Source organism: Mycteria americana, chromosome 9 (assembly GCF_035582795.1).
Source record: "Mycteria americana isolate JAX WOST 10 ecotype Jacksonville Zoo and Gardens chromosome 9, USCA_MyAme_1.0, whole genome shotgun sequence".
NCBI lineage: Eukaryota > Metazoa > Chordata > Aves > Ciconiiformes > Ciconiidae > Mycteria > Mycteria americana.
Window position 1 is genome coordinate 3828623 of NC_134373.1, and position 25478 is coordinate 3854100.

At 44.9% G+C, this 25478-nt stretch overlaps 2 protein-coding genes across 2 annotated transcripts in view; one reads left to right on the top strand and one right to left on the bottom strand.

Annotated features, from left to right (window-relative positions):
- Positions 1–757: 757 nt before the first annotated feature.
- ATIC (5-aminoimidazole-4-carboxamide ribonucleotide formyltransferase/IMP cyclohydrolase) lies at positions 758–25120 on the bottom strand. The gene is made up of 16 exons (XM_075511272.1): positions 24972–25120; positions 24134–24260; positions 22281–22357; positions 21151–21217; positions 18709–18797; positions 17215–17366; positions 16897–17053; positions 15055–15180; positions 14779–14886; positions 13414–13499; positions 12092–12181; positions 10303–10431; positions 9229–9321; positions 3291–3473; positions 1629–1784; positions 758–1105 (listed from the first exon to the last, which is right to left on the bottom strand). The coding sequence occupies exons 1-16, from the start codon at positions 24991–24993 to the stop codon at positions 986–988; spliced, it is 1782 nt and encodes a 593-aa protein (XP_075367387.1). The 5' UTR covers positions 24994–25120; the 3' UTR covers positions 758–985.
- Positions 24992–25478, top strand: part of ABCA12 (ATP binding cassette subfamily A member 12) — a 117113-nt gene continuing 116626 nt past the window's right edge. Inside the window, exon 1 of the mRNA XM_075511223.1 lies at positions 24992–25003. Within this exon, the coding sequence (XP_075367338.1) occupies positions 24992–25003 (12 nt within the window). The remainder of the gene's footprint in view (positions 25004–25478) is intronic.

Below are 25478 nucleotides of genomic sequence, written 5' to 3' on the forward strand. Positions count from 1 at the left end.
GCAGGGGAACACATGCAGGCTTTCTGCTCTGTACCAGCTGAGATCAGAGCCGCGACAGAAGCGTTTATTGCAAAACTGCGGACTGTTCCTTGCCAAAACTGAACAGATTTTATAAAATGGAACCAAAATAATCCCTTTGAAATGGTCACAGTGATTGCCAGCCAAAACGTGTCTGGGCTGTTACTTTATTCATCTCACTGTGCTCCAGATTTTCACTTTGTTTTTCCAATCAGAGTTCAAATCTGCTTAATGCGAATTGCGCACAATGGAGAAGGGAAGTGGCTTCAAGCAAGATGCTTCCCAGATGCCTGCCTATGAACTCTGAATTGAACTCCCCGGTATGAGAACAAGCATGTCAAACTGGCAGGAATGAGTCTTTCACCTTGGAGAAAGCGATCTGACACTGCCTCTCGGCCCAAAGCACACGTCTAGGGCGGGATTCAGAGCACGGAACTCGAGATTGCCTTGCACAAAGGACCCACTCCCCTCTCCTCACAGGGGAAGAGGATAATGGATTAGAAGCACCTGAAGAAAACTACCTGCTGACTCCAAAACAAAAAAAACCAAAACAAAAAAGCAGCTCAGTTCAGCTTATAACACTGATTTTTATCAGCTCATTGGGCATAAGCTAAGCATTCGTACCATTCCATAGGCCTTCTAATGAATTAGTAAAGCCTGGACCATAAAATTTACCTTAAAAATAAACCTTTCTCCTGAGGACACAGTATTTGGATGACACAAGACTACAGACTCCACATAGCTAAGAACCGTATGTTTATTCGCCAAAGAGACTTATTTTCTACATTGGAGGCCAACTTCTTGCGCCTTCATTCTCTTTTAACACAGGGAAAGATCTTGTTTACAGATCTTACAAATGCTTGCTAAGCACAGACTGCAGGTGCCTCCCAATTAAGCTGGTGATATTCCAGTCACTGCTGCTGGTGAGCCTGTGACCAAAGAGGGACCACAACAGCGCACAGCAAACTCAGTGATGAAACAGCCGAAGATTGGTGTGAATGAGAGTTATCCCCAGCTCATTGCAAGCTTCGATCACCACCTCGTCAGCAGCCGAGCCAGATGGGGCAGCGATGAACTGTACTCCGCTCTGAACAAAGACAGAGATAAGTGGATGGATTAGAGGATGGAAAACCAAAATCCCCCTGAAAAGGAGCTGGCAGCCCCACTCCTTCATCCACATCCCACCATACTAAGCGCTGAACATAGGCTTCATGGAAATGAAGCATGGAAATGAAACAAAGGCTTCCATTGCCCAAAGCCATTCACAGGGGAGCTCTTCATGTGAGCAGTCAGTTCTCTCCACAGCTCAGAAATAAGTGTAAAATGGTTCCTCTGGAAGCAACAGGCCTTGTCTTGATATTCTTAAACAGTTTAATAAACTTGAATCCTCTATTCATCCCAAATCACCAAACTGAGCAATGGCTGGATAATTACTATCCATGTGAGATCAGTAACCATGAGAAACATCCTTCCCAGGATGCGCTCTTCTAACCAGCAGTGCGGAGCAGAGGCATTCCTCAGCAGTCCGCACAAAATGTAAACGAAAGGCCCAGGCTGAGCAGACATTCCCTTGGAGTCACCCTGACATCCTGGCCCCACCATGACCTTACCCGTTTAGCTCTGTCGACGTTATCCCTAAAAGGGAAGAATGCATCGGAGCTGAGAGAGACAGCAGTCAGCTTGGCAATCCACTGCTTCTTCTCCGCTTCCGTTAACTGCGCAGGCACCTCTTCAAACATCGCCTGCCATTTCACCAGGTCTTCATCCTGCGAGAACAAAGAGAGCCAGCTCAGCCCCAAAGCACGGGATGAGTGATGATGGCATCCCTCCGACACCCAGCTCAGCTGTGCGCTCTGCTCCAACAGCTCTGCTGTTGGGATTTTAAAATCCCAGGTGGTGGTGAGAACCCATTACCACCATCAGCTCTTTTTGCATCCTTTCAACTCCTTTCCTTCACCCTCCTCACCCCAGGGCTTCAGGGATTCCTCCTTTAATTCCAAGATGCTCTCCTTGGCCTGCCTGTGGTATGCTGCTCTGTGTAAACGCCGGCACATGCAAACAGGATCTGGTAGATGACTTAACACATGACAAACAGCAGCTTGGTTTATGATTCACCCTCTGAAACAGCAACTGCTCCAGCTCTTACCCCCTTAAACAAGCAACTGTTCACTGAAATGATTCACGAGGTCCCCAAGCCAGCTCTTGACTTTCAATACTTAAAAAGGACATACTATTTTCTTGCTCACTATTGCTTGTAACAGGGAGGTCAGAGGGATTCTGAGAATCCAAAATGCCACACAAGCAAACAGCACCGTGCAAGAAGGGAAGGATGGCTGCCCTGACACGGCAGCGAGAGTTGAAACATTAACTGTAGCTTTAACCCTTCCTTACTGCTGGGGGGAACCATCAGATGAAACCAAGCTGAACAGCAAAGCACAGGGCAGGTTCCAGCACCTGGGGCAGCGGGTGCAGTATCAGAGGAGCAAATCAGGACGCTTTGCCACGGGGCTGTGAAATGACCTTGGGGAAGTCACCATCCTGGGCCCTGGCCACTTGATCCCCCAGCTCCTTGGGATCATCCGTTACTGACACCCAGGCACAAAGCTCAAGCCAGGCTCAAGTACTATGTAAAGATCAAATTCTGCAAGTGCACCCATCACCTCTGGCTCTGGCAGTTTGACAGCCAGCATCGAGGCTTCTTGTAGAGAATATCTAGGGACATTTCAAGCCATGGTCAAAACACCCAAATCCTGGTATCTATAGCTTCCTGTTGGCTGGCTACAGACCTTCAGAGGCACCAAGGGAACTCAGTGACTTGCGTGGAGTTAAAGGTGGATGGCATCTGTTGTCCTAACAGAGATCACCACCTTTATAAAGGCTGACCAGTTCCAAAAGTGGTAACCAACCAAGCCCCCTCTTGCCTGAAGTCCTTACAAATTTAAGACTTTGTCCTTTCTAAGGACTTGACAGAGTCCTTACAAATGTCTCCTTGGCATGGAGCCAGCACAGAAACAGCTCAGTATAGGCAGAAGGTGGAAATGGTAAGGGCATCATTTTATGCCAGAGGAAACAGTCTGACTAACTCTGAAGTGAGCTATGAAAGGATTTGGTTTTTCTGGGACTGGAAGAAAAACTGAGGTGGAGGAGAAAAGGCCCAGGTATCAGGAAGCCTTGCCAGGTCCTAGCACCCACAGCTGATATTTCAAGCAGTAGTTCCAGCTTTGTTTCACAGAAGCTGGACTCTGCAGGGAAACCCTTCAGCCAGCCCTTACCTCACCAATGGTCCCAGTGACATACTGATCAATGGCGTTGGAGATCTCTGCTCTCTTCACACCCGCTTTGAACTTCATGGAGAGCACACGCGGGTGGTGCCGGAGCCACCAGTTGTTCGCCTTGTCACCAGCCAGACGCGTGCAGTGGATCCGGGACTGCTGGCCAGCTCCAATACCTATCACCTGAAGCATATATATACAAAGCACAATCATGCCTTGCTGCACAGAGATTGCAATCAGAGCTGCATTCTAGCCAAGCAATTAGGAAAGACAAATTAGCTGCTCCTCACTGAAGCAGAGAAAGAGTGTAGGTAATTAGCAAGGAAAACTTTGAAAATATCTGCATCCCCAATCCTGTAAATTGGTTACAGGGACAGCTCTCTGCACTGCTAACTTCCATGGCTCCGCTGAGCTGACAGTCACTCTGAGGATACTACATTCTTTCGTCCTTCTAAATAACATAGCCCCAGTCATCCGAGTCAAACCATTAACCTCAGGAGAGTGATGCCATTATGGCTTTTGTTTACAGCAAAACAAAATCCTGTTGGTTGTAGAAACAAATGTGACTGCTAAGAGATGGTAGGCTGCCCACCTGTTCTTGGAAAGGGCACTTCGGTTAGAGGATTAAAGTCTGAGCCCGGGTCACCCAAACACCATAATCTTTCCTGGGGGGCAAGGCATACACAGCTTGAACAGATCAACTGTGATATGTGGCAGATTACAGGGCAGTTTGTCTGTCAAGGCCGATAATAAAGTCAATCCACTGCTCAATCAGGAAGGCTGGCCAGCAGGACCATTACATCGCATGAATTATCAAGGCCCTGGAGCTACCAACACATTTCCTACTCTGCCATCTGCGCCAGAGAGTCCAGGATTTTAAAAATTGCTGCTGCTAACCTTATTTAATAGCACTTGTGCTTGATATCAAACAGACCTAGTGCTTCCGGAAGCAAAATCCAAAAGGTAATGTTTTCCTTAAGGAGGCTTCTATGAAAATATGGTATTTGCTCAGCTTCCATTTGGTTTTTTCGGACCACTTTCTTTGGAGTTCTCATCAGACACATTCAACCTCTGTCAATTTTTTCAGGTACACTATAGATTAAAATAGGTAGAGACTCTTTGGAGTCTGGTGGTCAAGTAACTCTGCAAGCCACTTGTCCCAGTTCAATGCGCAACGCAAACGAGCTCTTGCATCCTCTCTGGGCTGGTGCAAACTCGCACTGGCGACAAAGGCAACGCTTAGGTGCTGACACCACTGAAAATTGAATGCGGCTGGAGACATCTTGGTTACTGGACGCTGGCAGAACAACCCCTGCAGATATGGTCTGCCTGCAGTCACAACTGGCAAGCGCAAGGGACTGAGCTGAGGTCTCTTGGGCTCCAGGCTGTCTGCTGTCCCTCAGCTTTGCCTCTGCCATGACAGTATGCCAGGCACACAAAGGCCAGACCTAGCCACTGTGGCTGTCAAACTCGGGCTGGTAACTTTTCTTCCTGGCTTTCAGAGCTGCGGGTCGTGCTTTCGAAAGAGAGCTCCTGCCATTTCAAACCAGAGATCTGATGGAAAACAAGTCTCTCTCCCATAATTTCCTCCTCCTGTGAAGCCACAGCTGAACTGTTCACCAGACTGTTTGCATGGGGGACTGCTCCAGGGACACTGTGTTGAGGCTAGTGGTTCTGGCCAATGCCTCAGAGTTTCCAGCTCAGACTGAAACAGATGGTAAAGCTCTAAGTCAAAGGCCGCCCTCAAAGGAATGAATCATTTGTCTTCTCATTCATCAAGACACAGTGACTTCACCTCTTACCAGAACCATAAAACATGCTGCTGGATACTATTCCCCCAAGGAGCAAATGAAAGACTTGGACTGCTATCTAATATCATCTTCTCAGCTATAACTGAAGTCATCAATGCTTAATAAACCCACAAGGATATTAGTACTATCATAAATACTAAATAGATGCAAAGTTTCTCATGGCTTAGTGACACCTTCCCCCCTACAAACACTCCTGATGTCCAACCTCTGCTCTCACATCCACCCTGTTTAACCTTCAAACTTGCAGGGGAGCCTGCATCTCAAGGGAGCTCAACGCCAGCTGCGTGTAGGTATATATCTCTTCCACAGTGGTTTTTCCTCTCTCCCTGGACCAAGGAAAGGACTTAAAATACTCATGTGCCAGAATTGCAGTGTCCTCTCTGCCCTTTCCCAGCCAGAATGGTGCCTCATCTTCATCACATACTTATGAGCTGTGGCCTTGCACTCCTGTGATGGCACTGGCTAGTCTGCTGCAAGTCCTGGCCTTCAGCCAGCAAGGGCAACAGTACTGGAGAAAGTGTTTCCAGGCCAATGCAGCCCCAAACACACACAGCTCCTTCATGGGCACGCATTAGAAATCAAGCTCTCCTACCTGTCAGCACCCAAGTACCCTTCTCAACAGAGTTTTCCTTTTCTCTATGAGCTACTCAAAATATTTTACATTTTTTGTTACCTAAGTTTTGCCAAAAGATGCATAACTGAACTTTGGCTCCTATTCAACAACTCCAAAATGGCAGGAACGTTGTTCTTCAGTTAAACAAAGTGATGTATCCTGTGAACTCTTCATAGGCATCCCCAAATCTACAGAGATATTATCTGCAACACGTGGAACTGTTTTTATAACAGCTTAACAGGCAAGAGAATATAAAAGCTGCTTCTCTGTGCCTCCTTCTAATGAGCCCACGTTGTTCTAGAAGGAAGTTCACAGTTACAGCCTGGGAAGAACATGCTGGTAAGATGCACTTCACTGGAAAATGGTGATCCAGGGAAAGTGAAACCCTTTTTTGTAGAAAAATGTCTTTTGAGGAAACATTGCTGGGGAAGATTTCTTCAGTCTAGTCTGGAATTTCTGGTCTAAAGAGGAGAAATCAGAAGGTTGAGCTTCTGCTTAATGCAAACTATAGACTTGTACCTGAATCTCTCTTCACACTGGTCTGTCTGAATGTACCTATTGTCTGCCTTTTTCACTTTGTGTGAAGTGAAAATCCTTCTTCCTGCACCTCATCTCTCCCTTCCTCAAATGTTGGCTTTCTCCCATACAAAAACACAGCTGAAACCTCAAAATCTTCCACAAAGGAATCCTTCCCCCTCTATTTTCTACACAAAAATTAATTATGTTTCTTTCAGAGTTTAATCTGCTGGGAATCAAAAAGTGCTTAAGCAGAGCCTATTAAGTGTGAGGAGTGAAAGGAGACAGCAATACAGGGTGAGGAGAAAAATCACTTTAAAAAAAAAAAGCTTGGGTGAAAATTGAGAACTACTTGACCAAAACACTTTGGCTTGCAGGAGAGCCAAACATGCCCCATAGCTGGAATACTGTGCAAAAGCACAGAGTGGATGAGATGGATAATGCCCAAAGGATCCTTGCAAAGTGATCCAGATTGGCCTGGATTTACTCAGATTACCCTGAATAATGAGTGAAAACAGAAACCCTAAATACATTTGGAATTATAAAAATGAAATAAAGGACTTCACAATTGGGAAGACAAACAAACAATGAAGTTACTGACAAATGTCTGCACCATCGGTGGAAAACAGTAAGGTAAAGTAACAGGTTTGTTTTATCCTACTGGGCAGAGAATAAAGAAAGAGAATAACTTTAAATTGCTAATTTAAAACATGATGGTATCATTAAAGAAAGTGTAAATCAGCGTGTTACAGACTGGCTTCGCTGGTGCTGAAAGTCAGACAAAACAAGTGAAAGTGTTTATTGCCATTAGTGGCAGCCGGCTTCCTGCAAATTAAGTGACACACAAGTCCATAAATGCTTCCTCCCACTCTATGCTTTCCTAGAACTTATTAACACAAGCACCAGCCCTTGCTGGAGCAGCCAATCCACTCACAAACCCAACGAAGCCAAGCTGTCAAAAGCCTTCTGGATGTCTGATACACAAGAGTTTTGCTAGGCAACAGGGATGCTGTGAGGCTGAAGTAACCCTTGGAAAACCAAAAGCAATGGAACTGAGAGAAAGCTGGACTTCCCAGGCTTGGCTCATGTAACCCAAACCAAGTCAGATCCTGGAAAAGCATTTTAAGTGTAACAATCTGGAAGTTACTTTCCATCCCTGGTTCTTGATTTGCACTATTTTTTGATTTGCACCCAAATACACATCTGATGTTATGTCTTGGTAGGTGATATGACCAGTGTTAGTTCTGCACAGCATCACCAAGGAGAATCTAAGCCGGTCGCTATCTTAGTAAGACTGGGTTTCAGTGGACCTTATTTCCTTCCCCATCTGCACCTTAAGAACAACAGCCTCAATAGTTAACAGTCTCAGGAAGCTTTTAGAGGTTTTAAAACCAGAAGGGAGCTCCTATCTGAGCTCCTCCATCACTACCTGTAGCATGCCACACTGCTGTTTCTGCATTTGGACTGTAATGAGTCTCTTTAGGAAGACATTAAGCTTTGATTTGAAGAACCCAACACAGATTCACCACCTTCTTCAGTAAGTGATTGTAATGGCTGCTGATCTTTACTGTTAAAAAAGTCACTTGTTTCTTAGTGCAGTACACAGACCTCTGATCTTGGCCTTCCCTGTCACATATACAACAAACCAAGACAAAGCACGTTTATATTTGATTAAATTATATGCCTGCAAATATGCAAAACATCGCTGAAGCCAGGCTAGTTAAATCCCTGCCTGCCCACGCTGCTTTTCACTTCTCCCTCATGCCTTCTCCCTTCCATATGGTACATGCATTACCACACACATTTCAGAAACATCTGCAGCACCACGTTAAGTCCAGACTTGCAAAAGCACTGGGGAAATTGTTGCTGTAAAGGAGCAAAGATAGTGACACCTTTGTTCTGGGGCTACGAGAACTAACACTCTTGAGGACAGAGAACCATTTAAAAAGCAAGAAAAGCAGCCCCAAAGCTGAGTAAAAGAAAAATGCCAGATCTCCAGAGACATGTTTTCAAGAACCATACAGCACGTGACCCCAGCAAGTACTGAGACACAGCATTGCAATGTTTTCAGGCTGTAACAACAATCTGGCAAATGCAGATGAGTATCAATGCAAAAAGGACAGCATTGCAGTTCATTTGCGGTCTGTACCTGTAGGGCACACTGCTTGATCCATTTTGCTGATTTATGATGTACCAAAGCTCAAGATCAAAAACATTCTTTGTCTTTTTCTTCTGTATTTTTTTAAAATAATCCAGGCCTATGGAAAAGTTACCATGGAGAGCAGAGAACCAGCTAAACAGCAGCATTATGACAATGAGCCACTGGGCAAAAATACAATTCTTAATACATTTACAACAACTTTTGGATAACTGATTTAAGCTGAATACCTAGTGATAATGTGGAAAGAAAGGTTGTTTTGGTTTTTTTTTTTAATTCAAGATTCATATCTCAGCTACACATTTGATAATGCCCCTGTAAATCCCAACATCCATCAGCTTCTAAAAAAATCAGGGAGAATGCCCCAAAGGGAAAAAGTGAAAGCACATCCCATCTTTCTTATATAAAAAATGAAAATAAAACCAAGAACCATTTGGACAGTCAGAATCCAGCTGTGAAAACTACTGTCATTTCCTAAGGCTCTATATAGACTACAATATATGTACGTGCCCTCAAAAAATGATATAAAAGGACAGAGTAGTTAGAAAGAAATGATGCAAGGCCAAACTTGCAGAAGCACATAAGATCTTTTCCAACCCTATCATTGAAAGAGCCAGCCCTGTCATTACCATGAAAAAATTACACCGAGGTTTTGAAGCAGCCTTTTGAGAAACGCAGGTTTAGCTACTGTTCTGCATGGCACTGTCTAGGGTAGTTCGGCTGTACCTGTTTAATAGCTTCCTGTATGCTAAATGATTTTAAAACTCAGGCCTGACAAAAGCACTCTCTGTCCAGCTTGGCTGTGAAAGCACGCTCCACAGAGCTGTCTGATTTGGTTACCTGCCCATCCTTGGCGTAGCAAACTGAATTGGACTGGGTGTATTTGACAGCGATGCTGGCAACAATCAGGTCTCGGACAGCAGACTCGGGCAGCTGAAACAAAACACCACTGTCAATGGCCCATCCTAACAACCATGACTAGGCAACTGGCTAGTGATCTGCAAACCCCCAAAGCCATCACAAGTAATGTATCACAGACAGGGAAAACAAGATAACTAAAATATCCTGGTTTGTTCAATTACCAGCAGATTTTCTTTAGATTAAAAACTGTAAATGATTGGTTTGGCAGCTAATCTCATAGCTTGTAGGAAGAAGACTCAACACTACCAGGTCAAGAGGGCTCTATCACTGGCCCTAAGCCTGCAAAGTCATCTGTATTTGCTCACTGTCATCAGATGTGCTCACAGGCAAAAAGCTAAGCACATGCTTAGGTACACATGGGCCCACAACAACAAAAATAGCTCCCAATATCTGCATTAAGTATTATTTTTAAGTCTGTTGCATTACTAATTCATTAAAATGATTTTTATTACCTCAATGTCTGAACTTGCTTCTGAGCCCGTGACTAATCACGTGCTCATTAACATCTGTTTTTTAATGAGAACAAGATCAGAGACAAAGAAATAACTGATAACTTTCTGATGATGTGAACTCTAAATGATGAGCAATACCAGAAAGGCCAGGGTTTATACAACACACTCTACACAAAAGGGAGAGGTAAACAGTGAGTCAGAATGAGATCACAATGGATCCTTAGCACATGGCTGTCTCACCATAAGAAATTACCCACAGTAGCTTCTTATAAATAAGAAATACAAATATTTTGGTAGTTGGAGATAAGGGCAAGGTCCAGCGCCTCTTATTTATGCAAGGAATCAAAACAAAGGCAAACTACCCTGATTTACCCAAGTATATTTGGTCCAGAGAGTTTTCCTGCATTGTTTTGTTGAAAGTCAGTTAAATCTCATTAAAATATTTTAAGTCCTCTTAAAATAGAAGAGTGATGACTTCCTTGATGAAAGCACACCAGTTCATCCTACCAATCTTTAAGCTCATTTATCTTCTGACACTTACGTTTTTATTCTTTGTAACAATGTTCTTGAACAACGACCGGTCGATGACTGCATTGTTCCTCTTCTGCATGAGATGCAATCCATAGAGGGTTCGAATCTCATTGTCATCTGGCTCATAATGGGGATCCATCTAAAAGCCAAACGATAGGCCAATGAAACATTCTTGAGCTCTTCAAAGCCAATGTCCAGTAATAGCTTAGGTTAAAACACATTATCTAAAGAATCCAAAAGAAGTGAACTGTTTATAGAAAGCAAAGTCAAATCATCAGAAGTAATTGGAACTAACTGGAGCAGCAAGGTCTCAATGGCACGAAGTGACATTTACAGGGTGAAGAGAGGTAATGCAGTATAGAAGTTTATATACAAATGTCCAGGTTGCAAGCCACAAAAATCTACAGTCTTCTAGTCTTTCACAGAAAGGGAAAACCATCCACACAAAAAGAGTCTTCCAGTCTTCCACAGGAAGGTAGAAATATTTTGAGTTGCTTCATACATGACTCAAGGTACAACTCCCAATCCTCTTCAACATTAAAGAAAACAGTGAACACAATTCTTTCCAGAGATGCAGTCTCTTGGGGCACATCTCCTAACAAGCATGCAGCACAGTTAATTTACACCAGCGTAAAGGGTAAAGTTAAATGGAACTGTTAAACTGCATGCAGGTCTACCCATGCATGGGCTTAGTTAGAAACTGGGTAGCCCCAGTTCAGGTTATTGAGACACGAAGTAAACCGGATTAAGGCTACCAGCTCTAAATAGGAGCGTGCACACGCTTTATGTGGTTTCTCTAATCCATTTAAATTTGTTCAGATAAACTTTCCTTAGCATCCCTCCGCAGACAGGCCCTGAAGATACAGGCTAAGCCAATACGACCTCATCCTTGCAAAGCTAATTGAATTCAGGAGGTAATCAGCTGCCAAGATTGTCTGCAATTTCATTCCTTCTTGCCTGAAGCTCCTGAGCCATCTTCTACAGCTCCCCTGGTAGCAACACTACAATTGCAGCTTCAGCTATGCCTTGGATTTTCTTTTTGTAATGTTATAGTCAAGTTCTCTGCTCGTTTGTCTCTCAGAGTCAGGCAGAAATAGGACCTGTTTGGCTGCCCTGACAGCATTATGTAATCCGTTAGTCATGTTCACCAAAACTGGATGATTTTGAAGTCCCAACAATCACTGCCGGAACTAGAAAGGCAACCTGACCACACTATAGTAATATTCCTTGACAAGCATCCTGGTTGCAGTATGTAAAGGTGCATCATTCCAGGTCCAAACTCTGCCTGTGCTGCTATCTTCATCACTGACTGTACTAAAGACAACCCTACAAATACCACATGCCCAGACAAGGCTCCCCCCAGTGATATACTACACTTGCTTCTCACTGCCAAGACTCAACATCATTGAGGCACTGTATCTTAGATAAAAAGAATTCAGGGAAGAAAAATTCAGCAAAAGTGAGAGGAAAGCTGGCAGAGAGTGGAAAGAGACTCCAGAAATTCTGTTTCTTTGAAGTATTCTTGCTGGTTCATAGATTTAATTACTTTATATCCACGTCGCTTTGAAAGCCAAGGAAGGCATTATGAAAATACTCTGCTCTAGGACTATAGCCTAATCGTGACCACAACACTGCTGGTGGAATTGTAGCTTGTACAGGAATCCCCAAAGACCCAGAGGAAATGCTTCCATGCACTGCCAGGGCGCCTGGATCAGCCCCCAGCTATTTGGACACTAACGCCTGTGAAAAGCAGGTACAGGGAAAGCAGTAGAGGGTTATAGTGGAGCAGGAGTACAAACCTGGAGGACACAGTAACCACCATTCTTCTTTTTGGCAAGGATTTTGAGAGCTTCTTCCTCATAGCCAGGAGCTACCACACCATCAGATACCTACAACACACATGAATTTCAGCTTCCACTTGGGGGAAGAAAAAAAAAAAAAAAAAAGAGGGGCTAATACTGAAAGCTCCACCTGCCGTTTCCAGAAGGGCACTGAAGGCACACTGCTCTGCATCTATATGTACCACACAATACCAAAGGCACTATTACAATATTGGTTTCAGTCCTGGAAACAGGAAACAGCAGAGCACTATAAGCTCTTGGCGGGAGTTAGTAAAAAATACCCCACCATCACTTTGAGCAGAATGAACTAATAAATAATATCGCCCTCCAGGGGAAACAGCTCATGCACAACACCCCCACTTTTCAGCCTTAACAGTAAACATGGCTTAAAAAAAAAAAAAAAAAATCCTTATTTCAACAGTGACACTCCTGATGAGACAAAAATGTTGGCAAAAGAGCCGTTAACAGCATTGAAACTGAGAAGAGTTTAGATTCATCAGTGCCATGAAGCGATACACACCTTTCGCATTCTTATCCTACAATGTGGGTGGGGGTTTTTTAAGTCATAGTATACCAAATGTTATCCTCACAAACCAGTCAAACATGCTCTTGCATTTGTTTGAAAAGAAGTCTCCAACATACAAGACAGCCCTTTGCATTGTGCCTTCCCCCTCTCAAAAAAATTGTAAGCAACCTATGGGATGAACGTGTTTGCTAAATCATTAACTCCCAGTTGTTTAACTCTGTATTTAAACTAGTGACTTGTGCAATGCAGTCAGCTATGGAGTTAATGTTGAATCCAGCAAAGTAAAAGTACAGTGTGGAAAGTGGCTGAGCCTACACATAACTTGTATCAACTGGCAGGTAGCAATCTACATCCACATTCCTGCCTTGGGCAAGAGGTTGGCCATCAGCTCCCTGGTCCTCTATTGTTCCAATTACAGCCGTTCAACCAGATACTTGTGACAGCATAATCAGGGTTCATTTCCAGAGGCCTACTCTGAAGCAGAGGTTTGTAATCATCTTTTAGAAAGCAGCATTTCAAGCACTGCTATTTCACAGGCTCTCCCACACAGCGAGGTTTTAACTGGTAGGAAGAAAAATGCATCAAAAGATAGGTGTAAATTCTGCACTCCGGAAACCGAATTACACAAATGAGCCAATAAATAGTCTTCAGTAAAATGGGTCAAATTCAAACAGAATGGCTGCTACAAACCAATGACTCCATCTAGCGTGATTCTCCTTTTTACACTCAAATGATTTGCTGCTGTTTAACTAACCTCTCTGGAAATAATCTTGGCAGTAGCCACATCACAGATATCAGACAGGGCAATGAAGTCACCAAATGAAGACATCCTATCAGCACCTGCAAAATCGTATTTTTAGTAACTTATCAAAGTATGGCATAATACAAATGAAAGTCTTTGCTCCTACAAACCAATCAATTTCCATGCGAGCTAATAATTTATTCCCACAGCAAAAAAAAAATAGGCCATATAAGAGCACGATGGAGCATATAAGAGCATAAGGATGAAAAGTCCTACCTCAAACACATGCACCTTTACATATTCCCATAGTTCAGATATTCTTCCTTCTTCACTGCATTAGTCATGACAGAGTTAGAGCTTTGACAAACTCCATTACCCCAAGCAGCTCTGCTGTAGCCATGGTGGCAAGAGGACAAGGAGAGGCAAGGATCATATAGAAAGATTTTAGATAGGAGACAATTGGAAAAAGAGGAAAGCTTTTAGATGCCTATACTCCAATCTGGCTTTTCCTGCAAGAAACCAGATCTAGAAATATAGCTAAAGGCAATTTTTAATTTTTTTTTTTTTAATAAATATTCTCTATATTTAATGGCATAGCCAAGGTGAACTCAGCTCCCACCATGGATGCTCTACTACTTAGCAAGGTCAATTCTTCTGTCCCTGCCATTCTAAATGTTTGTTTTTCTACCAATCATGCAATGGTTTTCTGAGGGCAATGTTCAAAGGTGGTCCCTAAAGGAGTGAAAAAATGAACCCAAGCCAGTGTGCCCCTAATCAAGTAAGTTTGCTTTGTTTTCCATAATCTGTGCAGATTTTCTAGAAATGCCATGGAAAATGAGAGAATTAGCAAAGTAGCTCAGCTAAGAAGAGGAAGCTATTTTTATTTACTTATTTTCAGCTTTTTTTGTGAGCTCTGAAGTACAAAACATTAAAAAAAAAAAAAATCACCAGGCAGAAACATTTCTACTCAAGTTCCTGAGTACCCCATATACAGTGGAAGGCTGAGTGTGCTACCAGCACAGCTGTTTGTTTATCCATCCTTTAGCCAAAACCCCACATTTATATATGTGCGTGTATATATATCTATCTATCTACTCACACACTTAAATTAAAAAATACAGGTCTTCTATATACATCAAGGAACAGAATCCAGAATGTTTTTAGCCTCTTTGAAACAATATACATGGTCTGCCCACTTGGAGAGCAATTTTTGATAGGCAGTCAGTTCATTTAGTCAGTCAGATCCTTATGGAGAAAAAACCCTACAGAGGAGTATGGTGCAAAGGGAAGAGCCTGCAAAATGCTAAGCATGCTGCTCAGGTCCTGAGAGTTAAGCTCAGCCCTTTGGAGATGTTATTTTATTCCCGGGCTTCTCACCTCTGCTTCGTGCGTAGGCAGACGCTAAGGGCGTTAAGGTCTTGTGGAAGTCATGCACCATGCAGACTTGCGCCTCCTCTTCGCTAAGAGGTATTCCAACAGCAGCACCTAGTGGGAAATACAAGCCAGGGCACTCAGACCAGAACCTCTCACTGGTCCCTGCCCTGGGACCTCCCCAAACTGCCAGCGTAAGGGACACAGATACACCGCTGGTAGGGCCTGCCAAAAGTCATAGTCTGTTCAAAGAGAAAAGCATGGGAACAAGGAGCCACCCACCTGCAGGACTGACATGTTTGAAGGAGGCTGCAGCAGGAATGCCTAATGCCTGCTTGAGTTCCTTCACCAGCTGCCAGGCATTGAGAGCATCACACAGGTTGATAAACCCTGGAGAGCCATTCACCACTGCAAACATAGCACACAAGTAGACACATTAAAGCAGGCAGAGTCTGCTCCCCAGAGTCTGGACAGCTAGCAGAAGAGATTTCTCCCACCAAGAATTGAAATCACTAGAAATTGTTCTTGTTAAATGACCCTGGCTCCTCAGCAAGGTTAAGTGCCTTGAAAAGCTTCAGTGATTTGCGAGGAATGCACAGGATTGAGACTCAGGAGATGCCAATACAATTCTCTTCCCTACCAGAAGCAAGACACACACTGACCCTGTGCACCTCCCCTCTTGTGAAAGGGAAACAAAAAAAGAACATTCTCCCTTATGTTCTTTGAGTTCTTCAACTGGCAGGCATTTGGAACAAGAGCCATCTCTTTGAGGGAGTCTACCAGACCTTGATTTTGACCAAGGTACATAGGCAGTGCTGTCAGGGAAGAACACAAAAAGCACATCCTCTGCTCCCTAGCAGGTACATTTCTTTACAAATCTAGGAAATAAATTTCACATAGTGACTATGGCTCTGATTCAACAAAGTACTCTAGCACTAGCCAAACTTTAAGCACATGTTATCTCTAGCTGATGTCAACAGAACCACTCATAACCATGAAATTTAGGGCAAGCTTTTAGCAAAATGCTTCATCTGGTCCTTTCATCAGATATCCATGGCAAGAGCAAAGGTCATTCAAGTCTGCTCTCAAAACCTTTTGCCCTGGCCCTGCAAGAAGAACTGCTCATACTGACATCGCAGGACTGTGAGCATTTCAGGAGATAGGAGGAAAAGATCATTTTAGCAATGGTCCATGGCCAGAACAAGTGAACACAGTGTTGTTCTGCTGCCATACTGGGAGGTAGACTTGCAAGCAAATCAACTCCCAGAGCAGGCATGGGAAAGCTTCCTATGAAATCCCAGAATTGAAATAAGGAAATTCTGCAACACAAAGCTTCATTGTCTGTTCAACAGGACAATGCCTGCACACAAGGCAGAGCTGGTTTTCACCAACATAAAAAGCAATCTCAAGAACAAGAGTAGCCAGACTTTCTTTCTCTCCAAAACAGTGGGTTCCCTCACTGCAGCAATGCTGTGAAGAGTGGCAGACCCTGTAAAATAGCAGAGAGACACCAGACCTGTCCCAAACTCTTGTGAGACTAGTATCCCTTCCCTCTGCCACCATTAGCAGAAGCAGCATTCTAGAAAACTAAGGTAATAAACCTCTCCTCAAAACCATCAAAGAAAGAAAGGAAAAAAAAAAAAAAGAACAAAACCCATTCAAACATAGAGAACAGCCTGGTTGCCAGACAGAGTAAATGGCGACACAAAAAGATTGGGAAGATACTAAATAAGGAAAATGGAAAGGAGCAAAGCATCTTAAACGGATAACAAGGTTTTTCTTTGCAAAATCTGGATCTGATGTCAAGCAGAAGATGCACCACATAAATCTGCTCAAAGTGTCTTCAGTGTGCACACACAATCTTACACCAACAGAGATTGTGGAGCTACAGTAAGTCTTGTGTGGGTCAGCAGACAAGCTTTTCTGTCTCACACAGCTCAACCTTTTCATTGCAAAGCTAGTGCCACTCGGTCATAAAGTAGTTGTTAAGGCACTGCTGGCCATCCCTTGGACTAAGGTACAAGATGGTATTTCAGTTTTAAAGACAACTGGAAGACATGCCCAACCATCTCCTTTCCTAGCTATCCCAGAGCTCCCTTTTGGCCAGCATGGCCTAGGCCTCACCTGTCAGAGGAAGTTTGGATCTCATCGTGTAGAGCTGCGCAGGACTCTGGTGAGGATTCATGCCATACCTCAGGGGCAGCTGGGACACTCCCTTGCTGTACTCTTTCCTGAAGTAGTCAGAGATGGCTGCATCATACTGAGCAGTGTGGGTGAAAGCCTGGGGACAGAATGGGGGACACCTGTCACTAACTTCCTTCCACACAGCAACTTACTTCTTTCCACACAGCAACTTACAAAGGGTTTGGTGTTTAAAGAGGGGAACGAACGAAAGGCAAACGAGTCTGGCCTAGCCCTTCGCTGCAAGCAAACATGACGAACCTTCAGTGCTAGGTGACGCCTGGTTTCCATGGAGGTGTCTTTGTCCCTTGATGTCATCATCTCTTTAGCTACTGCAGAGTAGTCTGCAGGGTCACACACAACTGTCACGCGAGCATGGTTCTTGGCAGCTGCCCGCAGCAAGGCAACTCCTCCTGCAAGACAAGGATGGAGGCATGAAGCACTTCCCTTCTGGACACAGCATAATAAAGAGCCACATCTGAGGCCAAGAAGGAACATGCACCAGTCGATCATTCGTGCCAGATGAATGTGCTCCCCTCTCTCCAGCAAGGAGAAGGGACTGTAAGAGTGCTCTTCAAAACAAAAAAGGCTGGTGAGTTTGACTCAATCCACTGGTGAAGGTGCACATTGATTGGCCTTTGCAGATACAGGGAGAGCTGCAGGGGCAAGAAAACAGGTCATGCATGGGCTGCAATGAGCAACTGGGGCAAGAAAGCCTTCAAGCAGCACAGCCACATCCTGAAAGAGGATGGCTGTCTCCACATACCGCTTAAGCGCCATCTTCTGCAACACTGGGCTAGGGAGGGGTCTAGAGAAAGATTTACTTCTACACTGCCAAGCAAACGAGGTTCCCAAATCTCTCTGCAAATATTAATGAATCCTGCCCAGGTCCTCTGTGTAAGGTAAAATGCCACGCTTCTCCCTTAAATCTGACTCTGCTCAGCTATTACAACACTTTAAATCATACAAGATACTAGGCTGTTGCAGAGGAAACATAGAGGCTGGCATTGCTACATGCAGAGTGAGTACCACTCCATAAAACATTTAATAGAGAGCTCTGCTGGGCATCATTTGGACTAAACTACTGCAAGAAAATTCAGTCCCAATCCAACCTCATGGCACAAAACTGTGCCTGTACTGTTCACAAACTGCCAAGCAGAGATGCTGCAGTGAAGGAACGGCAAGCCTTTTGGGGTTAATAACTAGCAGGAAGAGCAAAACTGCTGATGATACAGGCGTTCATGCTTCCAAACTCAGGTACTAACTACTCTCCCACATATACAGACCAATCCCTTTCCTTGTAACAGCTTCCTGCAGTGAAGTTTTCAGCAATCCCCAGAACACTTTCAGTGGTTCAGCTTTTTCTCTCCAAAGCTCACGGGTTTTATTTTTATTACACTGCCAGAGGCTGCAAAAGAGGTTTAATCTGCTCTCCTTGTTTCAGTAGGAAGCATGCTCCACCTGGCCTTTCCTAGCACAGCCTTCTACAGTACATCAGGCTTCTTCCTTTGGGCAGCGCACAGCTTGCCAGCCTGTTACAACAGCTACTTGCCATTTTAATTGTAGGCCTGCTTAAAAGCAATGAGGTTTACTCAACTATGCTTTCAGTCTGCTCCTTGCAACTCCTGCGCTCTTTAGCAGACTTCCTTTATGGGTGTACAAGGCCACCAAACAAAAAGAAAAGACCCGAGACCACTTAGAGAGCAGAACCATCAAGTCTGCCTGGAGAATAGATTTGTTCTCCCTTTAACTTACCAATATCAATCTTTTCCACTGCCTCTTGTACAGTTACATCCGGAGAAGATACAGTCTTCACAAAGGGGTAGAGGTTACACACGACGACTCTGAGAATTGAGGGGAAAAGCAAGGTTACTCAATGAGAAACAAAAAGGCTAAATTGGGCTTGGAATGCACAAGGTACTACCAGTGTTTTTATGGTCTTGCCTCTCAGATCAGGGACCAACGTAAAATCCTGTAGCCAAGGCTTTTTTCTCCAAAACACTTAGGAGTCAGTGGTGTTCAGCCAAAGGCCAAGTGAAACAGTACACACATTATACAATTTAACTGAACTCTGTGCATTAAACAATGTTACAGTGGACAGAACCACAATTTACAGAAGTTAGTTAAAAGGAAGAGTTTATTTAAATTACACGGGCCCGCGTTTAAACGTTCAGTGATTTTGGTGCGCAACTTGAGCCATTTCAAAGGACTTCAAAGCGGGCTCTCAGCAGTACTGAAAATAGGCATCCGCCAACTTTCATAAGAGTAAGCACCCAGAGCAAGGTCCATGGCCAACAAAGCATAAGCAGTCTAATTTTCCACAACTTTTCTAAGAGCAGAAAACGACTTACATATCACCTTCCAGACTTTTAAAATACCAACAGCATATGAAACCTGAGTATGCAGCCTGGATCCCATCAAGCCTCTGTGGCACATGAAAGCAGGTGGGAGAATTGACTTTCCCTCTCAAAGTAAGACTGGACCTTACTGGAATTAGTTTCTTGATCTGATCTGGAAGAAGCTGCAGTCTGTATTCCAGAAAGCACGAAGTTATAACTTGCTCTGTCCCATCCTATCAGTGCCACATGAACTGTAGTGAAAGGAGGTATCTGTTTTGACCTTCACAAACAATGTTTTTAATCCAAGAGAATTAATTCACACTCTTGATCTGAATGTATGAAGGTATCAAACCCCAACGCATGCCCAGTATTGGCAGTGAATTGCTGTGATGCATACACTTAGGTCCAACTTTTAATATTCTTTGTTTCTACACTGTGTGATGAATTCAAGTGGAAGGGATGATCAGCTTCCAGTATGGTTTTCAGAACTCCCTATGTCTCAAATTTTCCAATGATACCTTTTATTGTCTGTTCTATTTCTAATACCCCCTCCCTCCTAACCCATTCATACTCCTGACCTGTTGCAAACCATCAGGAATCTGGACTTTAACAGTGCTAATGCTTTTACCTGTGGAAATCAAGATAATCAATATCAAGGTTTCCTACCTTGACTTGGGTATGTAAATTTTATGCAACCATGCAAAGACCCTCCTGCTGAGGATCATCTCCTTCTGCTTTATGTAAGACAACCCAAATCCAAATTATTACTCCAGATGCAAGTGCACTATAGTCACTGATGTAAAGGCACGTCACTCCCCCTGCAATTCAGCAGAGCCTGCTTTAATATGCAGAGTACTCTGAAGAGCCACCACTGCTGAGCCATCTATGAGGATTCCTGTGGTTTTAAATTTCCGGTTTTCAAATTCTGCCTGGAAATCCATCCAGCCTAGGCACATCGTTTTTTAAAAGTGATTTTAAAAGCTAAGATGCATTCTGACCCAATCACCACAGTCAAACTATACCTCCCATCCTGCCTATACCTACAATTTAGTATGTTCAATTCAGCCATTCATTTCTAAACCAGGAGCTACCCACTGACATAGAATTGGTTACTCACAATCACTAGTTAGATGTTAAAACCAATTAGTTAAACATAGTCCCAGACTGCCCTGTGGGAGTGTACTAAGTAAATACATTCTAACAAAAACAGAAAAAAATCTTTGGTACATTAGTGCGCAAACTGCATTTCTTCAATTTCTGGCTGCAGCTCACTTGCTCCCGTGATGGCTCTAGGAGTAAGTTTTCTGTCTGTTATCTGTGTGTTTTCTGTCTGTACAAATGCTGCGTGTTCCTGACCCCCTTTTCATGGCTACTCTTTATTTATGTGTTGAAACTCAGTAAACATTATGCAAATATCAAAGGGTATATTTACTAAGCAAGTATTTCAAAATTGGGAATTGTCATCTGATCAGGCACCCAGAGCCAAGCTGAGGGGAGATGCGCCAGCTTCAAAAGTACTGAATTCAACTTTGCAAGAAGTGTGATGTGGTCCAACAGTGACTAAATGTAGTGTCAAAATTCCCAGATAGCCAGAAGACATTAAAACCTCTGTTCCCTGTGGAAACCACAATGTAACTTTCTTGGTTTAGTTTTCTCTTACTACAAATGATGAAGATGCATCTGTGGAAAATGGTATTTTTGAAAACATACTATCTCCTGAAAGGGAAAAGGAAGGATATTGCAGATCTTCCGGTGCACAGATGTTACAATCCCTACTGCTCCCATTCACTGGTGTTGACTGGTCTCCAACGTTCATTTTTGATTACTGATGAATTGCATCATGCCCCCCAACATTTACCTTACAAGGCTGAAATCCTGTTTGTTCATATCAGCATTATCTTCTGGAATATTGCGAGCCAAGATGCCTAGTTACAAACAACAGTACATCTTTATTAAAAAAAGAACTAAATCACCAACAAACATTTTTTTTTAATTCAACATCTTCCTCCAGACTGTGCTCTTCCTCAGAGATTTTCTGCCATAAACTTGCTGATTCTACTTCAGACAACAGTCCTCAGCCCCTACTCCTCTACCCTATTCCATTTTACTGACTCTTTGGCTGTTCAGATTCCATACTAACAGGGTTTTTTTTCACCAATGCTAAATCCTAGAGCATTCCAAGTGCTGAACAGCAACATTTATAAGCATTTAGTTGCTACCCTCAAAACACTAAAGCTGTCATTAAGGAGCTCATGGAGAGGAAAAGGGCACTTGCTGCTCATCAGCCAGCAACACTCAGAGCCTATGAAGCATAAGAAGCTGTGCCTCTAGCTGAGCAGCATAGGTGGCTGGCTTGGGTCTAGGAGCTCGGAGAAACATGCAGGTGACTGGCTGGCACAGCGTAAGGAACAGCGCAATCCTGGGTTCAAGGTTGCCAGAGGAGATTGTCTCCAGCCCTCAAGTATGATGGGCAACAGGTTCAATCTGAGGGACCTCAAGCACCGTAACAGGAGATGAAAAAGCAGATGGGTTAATGTGCAGATTGACCAATTATCAGACATCCTCCTTGCTGAAGAGGCACCAAGGAAGCTCAGACATGCAGAGATCACCCACTAAAATCTATGCTGTCATGTTCCTTCATCCAAAGGTTAAATTCAGTGGAGCTCTCTGCCTGAACAGGTCTGAAATTGACCCTGCAAAGAATGTGCAAAGGCATATACAGAGAAGCCCTGTTACTTGTAGCCCTGAGGAAGTAAAGCTCTGCTAACTGAACAGATGTCAGCATAGCAACAGAAGAAGTAATTCAGCCACTGTGCACTCCTCCACCCCGTGCTTTTCTGCTGTCCTGCTGCTGCTAGAGCAAATCTGTTTTCATTACCCAGTTCTTCCAACACAACCCTTAAAAAAGACATCTGTCAACCCCTTCTTCCCACCCTCACTGCCCATGGATTTATCTTTTAGACTGAAAATATATTAGCAGAAACATACCAGCATGGACTGCAGGATGAAGGGTTTTCACACGTCCACCTAACATTTCAGGGAACCCTGTCAGGTCCGAAACATCTCTGCTCAACGAGAAAACACAGCATGATAACAGATGTCCCATACTGACTTAATCTATAGGTTGAATGTTTATTATCCCCATCAGGGCAGTAATTTAGATCTACTGGGAATGTTGGTTTTACTGGAAGGAGATTTAAAACCTAGGCATTTCGATGGCAGCAAGGAGGGGAAATAAACTTAGCTTTCTTTCGGTCCATCTGTTAAAAAAAAAAAAAAATCACCACCTTCCATCAATGACAGGAGGAGTTTAGAGAGAGAAAACACATGCATGATTCCTCTAAACTTCAGTATCTTGTATCTCAGTAAGAACACAACATATGGAAGGTGTATTACTAAACTGCTAGGAAAAACCTATGCTGAGTGACAGACTAGAATGCATCCTTCTTACAGAGGGCTGGGAAGCAGTTCTGAGATGAGGCATTCTATGTTAAGATAGATCTGGCCATTTTTATTATGGTTGGCATCTGTCAGCTAGTTAGCAAAATGCTGCTAGGTACAGAGGGATTAGTAGAAACAGCCAAAATGTTCGTTTAATCCTCTCTCACTCTTCACAAGATGTTGATCTGTCTCTTATGCAAAAGCTACATCTGACAGAAGACAGAAAGGACACCGCTTTCTAGCAAGTGACCCAAAACAAAAAATCGTATAAATTTCACTACAACCCCCCTCTTATGGCAAAGAGGCAACAACTGCTTTTCCCATGAAAGGAAACAAAGTTCATGGGTCACAACTAAGCAGCATGGTTACTTCTCAAATATACTGAAATAACCAAGATAAGCAAATCCCAAGTCAACATGGTTTATAGAGAGGATGGAAGACCACGCTCAAAAGAAGCAATACCTCAGTACTCTTCTTCCCAGCTTAGCCAAAACATTAAAGTTTCACCACTCCCTGTGACTGTTTATGATGGTAAAGGACCAATAAATTGGAGAGGGAAGGGGAAATGTGACCATCCTTTGCTTCAAGCTTCACTGATAGCACAGCCAAGCAAGGAAGTCGGAGAGACATGACCAAGTGCTGGATAACAGCGAGGACAGGGAGCTCTGGAAACAGTGTATATGCATGCTGATGTGTCCCAGGGGCCTATCGCTGCATTCACAGGAAGCAAAAAAGCAGTCACAGTCACCTGTCCTGCCAAACGATTGACAGATTTTTCATCCCTGGAAACAATTTTTATTCGGCCAGAGCTGTTTTTTTAATCACAGCATGGAAGAAACTAAAACAAATTTCCCCAGAATCATGGGCCAAAACAGCCAGTGACTGTACATGCCCCTTCTCAAACAGCAGCTGTCTGAAAAAGCTGACCATCATGCTGGCAAAATTATTTGTGACAAATGATCTGCAGCGAGCTTCAACATATTCCTGACACATGTCACCTTTCCTGTCCCAGGACTGGGCAAAGATCAGCTTTCACCTGGCTGTGAAGAGCAGTACTAGGGTCAGATTATGAATTTCAAGACAATTGGTTGTCTCACAGGAAAAAAAGCTGGCTCGAGGCAGACAAGGCATCATCTCCAGCACAACGCTCCTGACATCTCTGTGTGTGCTGACCTGCACAGTAACACTCTTTGGCCTCAGTCTACCAACTTCGGGCCAAGAAGGTTCTGAAGTTTGCTCTGAGGCTTTTGGGGTGGTTGTTTTTTTTCTTTTTGGGAAGGGAAGACTTGCTTTCAGACCAGTTTTCAATCATTTTCGCTCACAGATGGAGAAAACAATTTAAGCAACCTCAGGACCCAAATGAGCATTTTTGGTGGAGATGTATGGGAAACTGTCTGTACCTGACAGGCAAGCCAGCATCTCTCAGGGATTTGGCTGTTCCTCCAGAGGCAATTAAACCCAGGCCAAGAGCATTCAGACTCTTTGCAAATTCCACCAGGCTGGTCTTGTCAGACACGCTGAGTAAAGCTAACAGGTGGGAAGAGCACAAATATTTTGGTTTTAAAAGTAGAACAGAGAGAGAAAACAACAGGATTAAGCCTTTAGAAGTTCTATAACTTAGGAATCGTCTCTGATGTGAGGTGACCGGGGAGGGGAGGGAGGAGCTGCCCACCAGTGCCTCACGCTTCCCCACCTCCACAACGGAGAAGCTCCCCTCAGGCGAGACACCGGCGGGAAGAGGCAGCGCTGCCGCTCTCCCGCCCCTGCCTCAGGGCACAAAAGGCGGGACATCCCCTCACCGCCGGTCCCGCTTCTCTTCCCGCCCCGGGAGTTTAAACCCCTCTTTCACCAGCTCGGATCGAACCCAAGGTATAACCAGCCCAGAGGGAAAGAAGCGCCCGCCGCGCCCCCCCACCCCAGGGCACGGAACTACCGGGTTGGAAGCGGCGGCCCCGCTCTGAGCCGAGCGGCACCCAGCCGCCCCTCGCCTTCCGGGGCCGCCCCATGTAGCTGAACCCGGCAGCCGGGAAATACGCCTCGGCCCGGCGGCTCCGGCCCACCCGCCCGACGGCCATTTCGGGGCCCGGCGGGAGGGCAGCCCCCCTCCACTCCCGCATCCCCCCTCCCCCAGGCGGCTCCAAGGGCCGCGGCCGGTCGCCGCCGCCGCCGCCGCCACTACAGCGGGCGGGCGGTCGCAGCCCACCCCGGGCTGCTGGGGCCTCGCCGCCCCCGCGTTACCGAGCTGCTGCCGGGCGGCCATGGCGCCGTCGGTGGGTGCGCGCTGGCGGCGGCGGGGAGGCAGAGGGCGGGGAGGAAAGAAGCGAGCGGCGGCGGCCCGGCGGGATTTGGGCGCCCGCTGCACGGGGGCGGGAGCCTGAGGGGCCGGCCCGGCCGGGGCGGGGAATGGAGGGGAGGCGGCGGGGTGCTAACGTGGGCGTGCAACGCACGTGGTGCGTGTGCCAGCGGCGGGCGTGGGTGTGCGCACGGCGTGGGCGGCAGTGCCCACGTGTGTGCGTGCGGAAGGCACACGTGTGCTCAGTGGGCAAGGCTGGGTGTGCGGTGCCCGGAGAAGATGGGGATGCCCCGTTGTCGGGTCGGAAGCGCCCTGTGTGCAACGCGTGTGCTGCGTGTGGAGCGCGCGTGTGTGCGGCATCTGCAGCGCTGCGCGTGTGGGCTGCGCAGGTGGACGTGCAGTGCACGTATGTGCACATACACGCGTGCACCGCACACGCCGTGCGTGTGGGT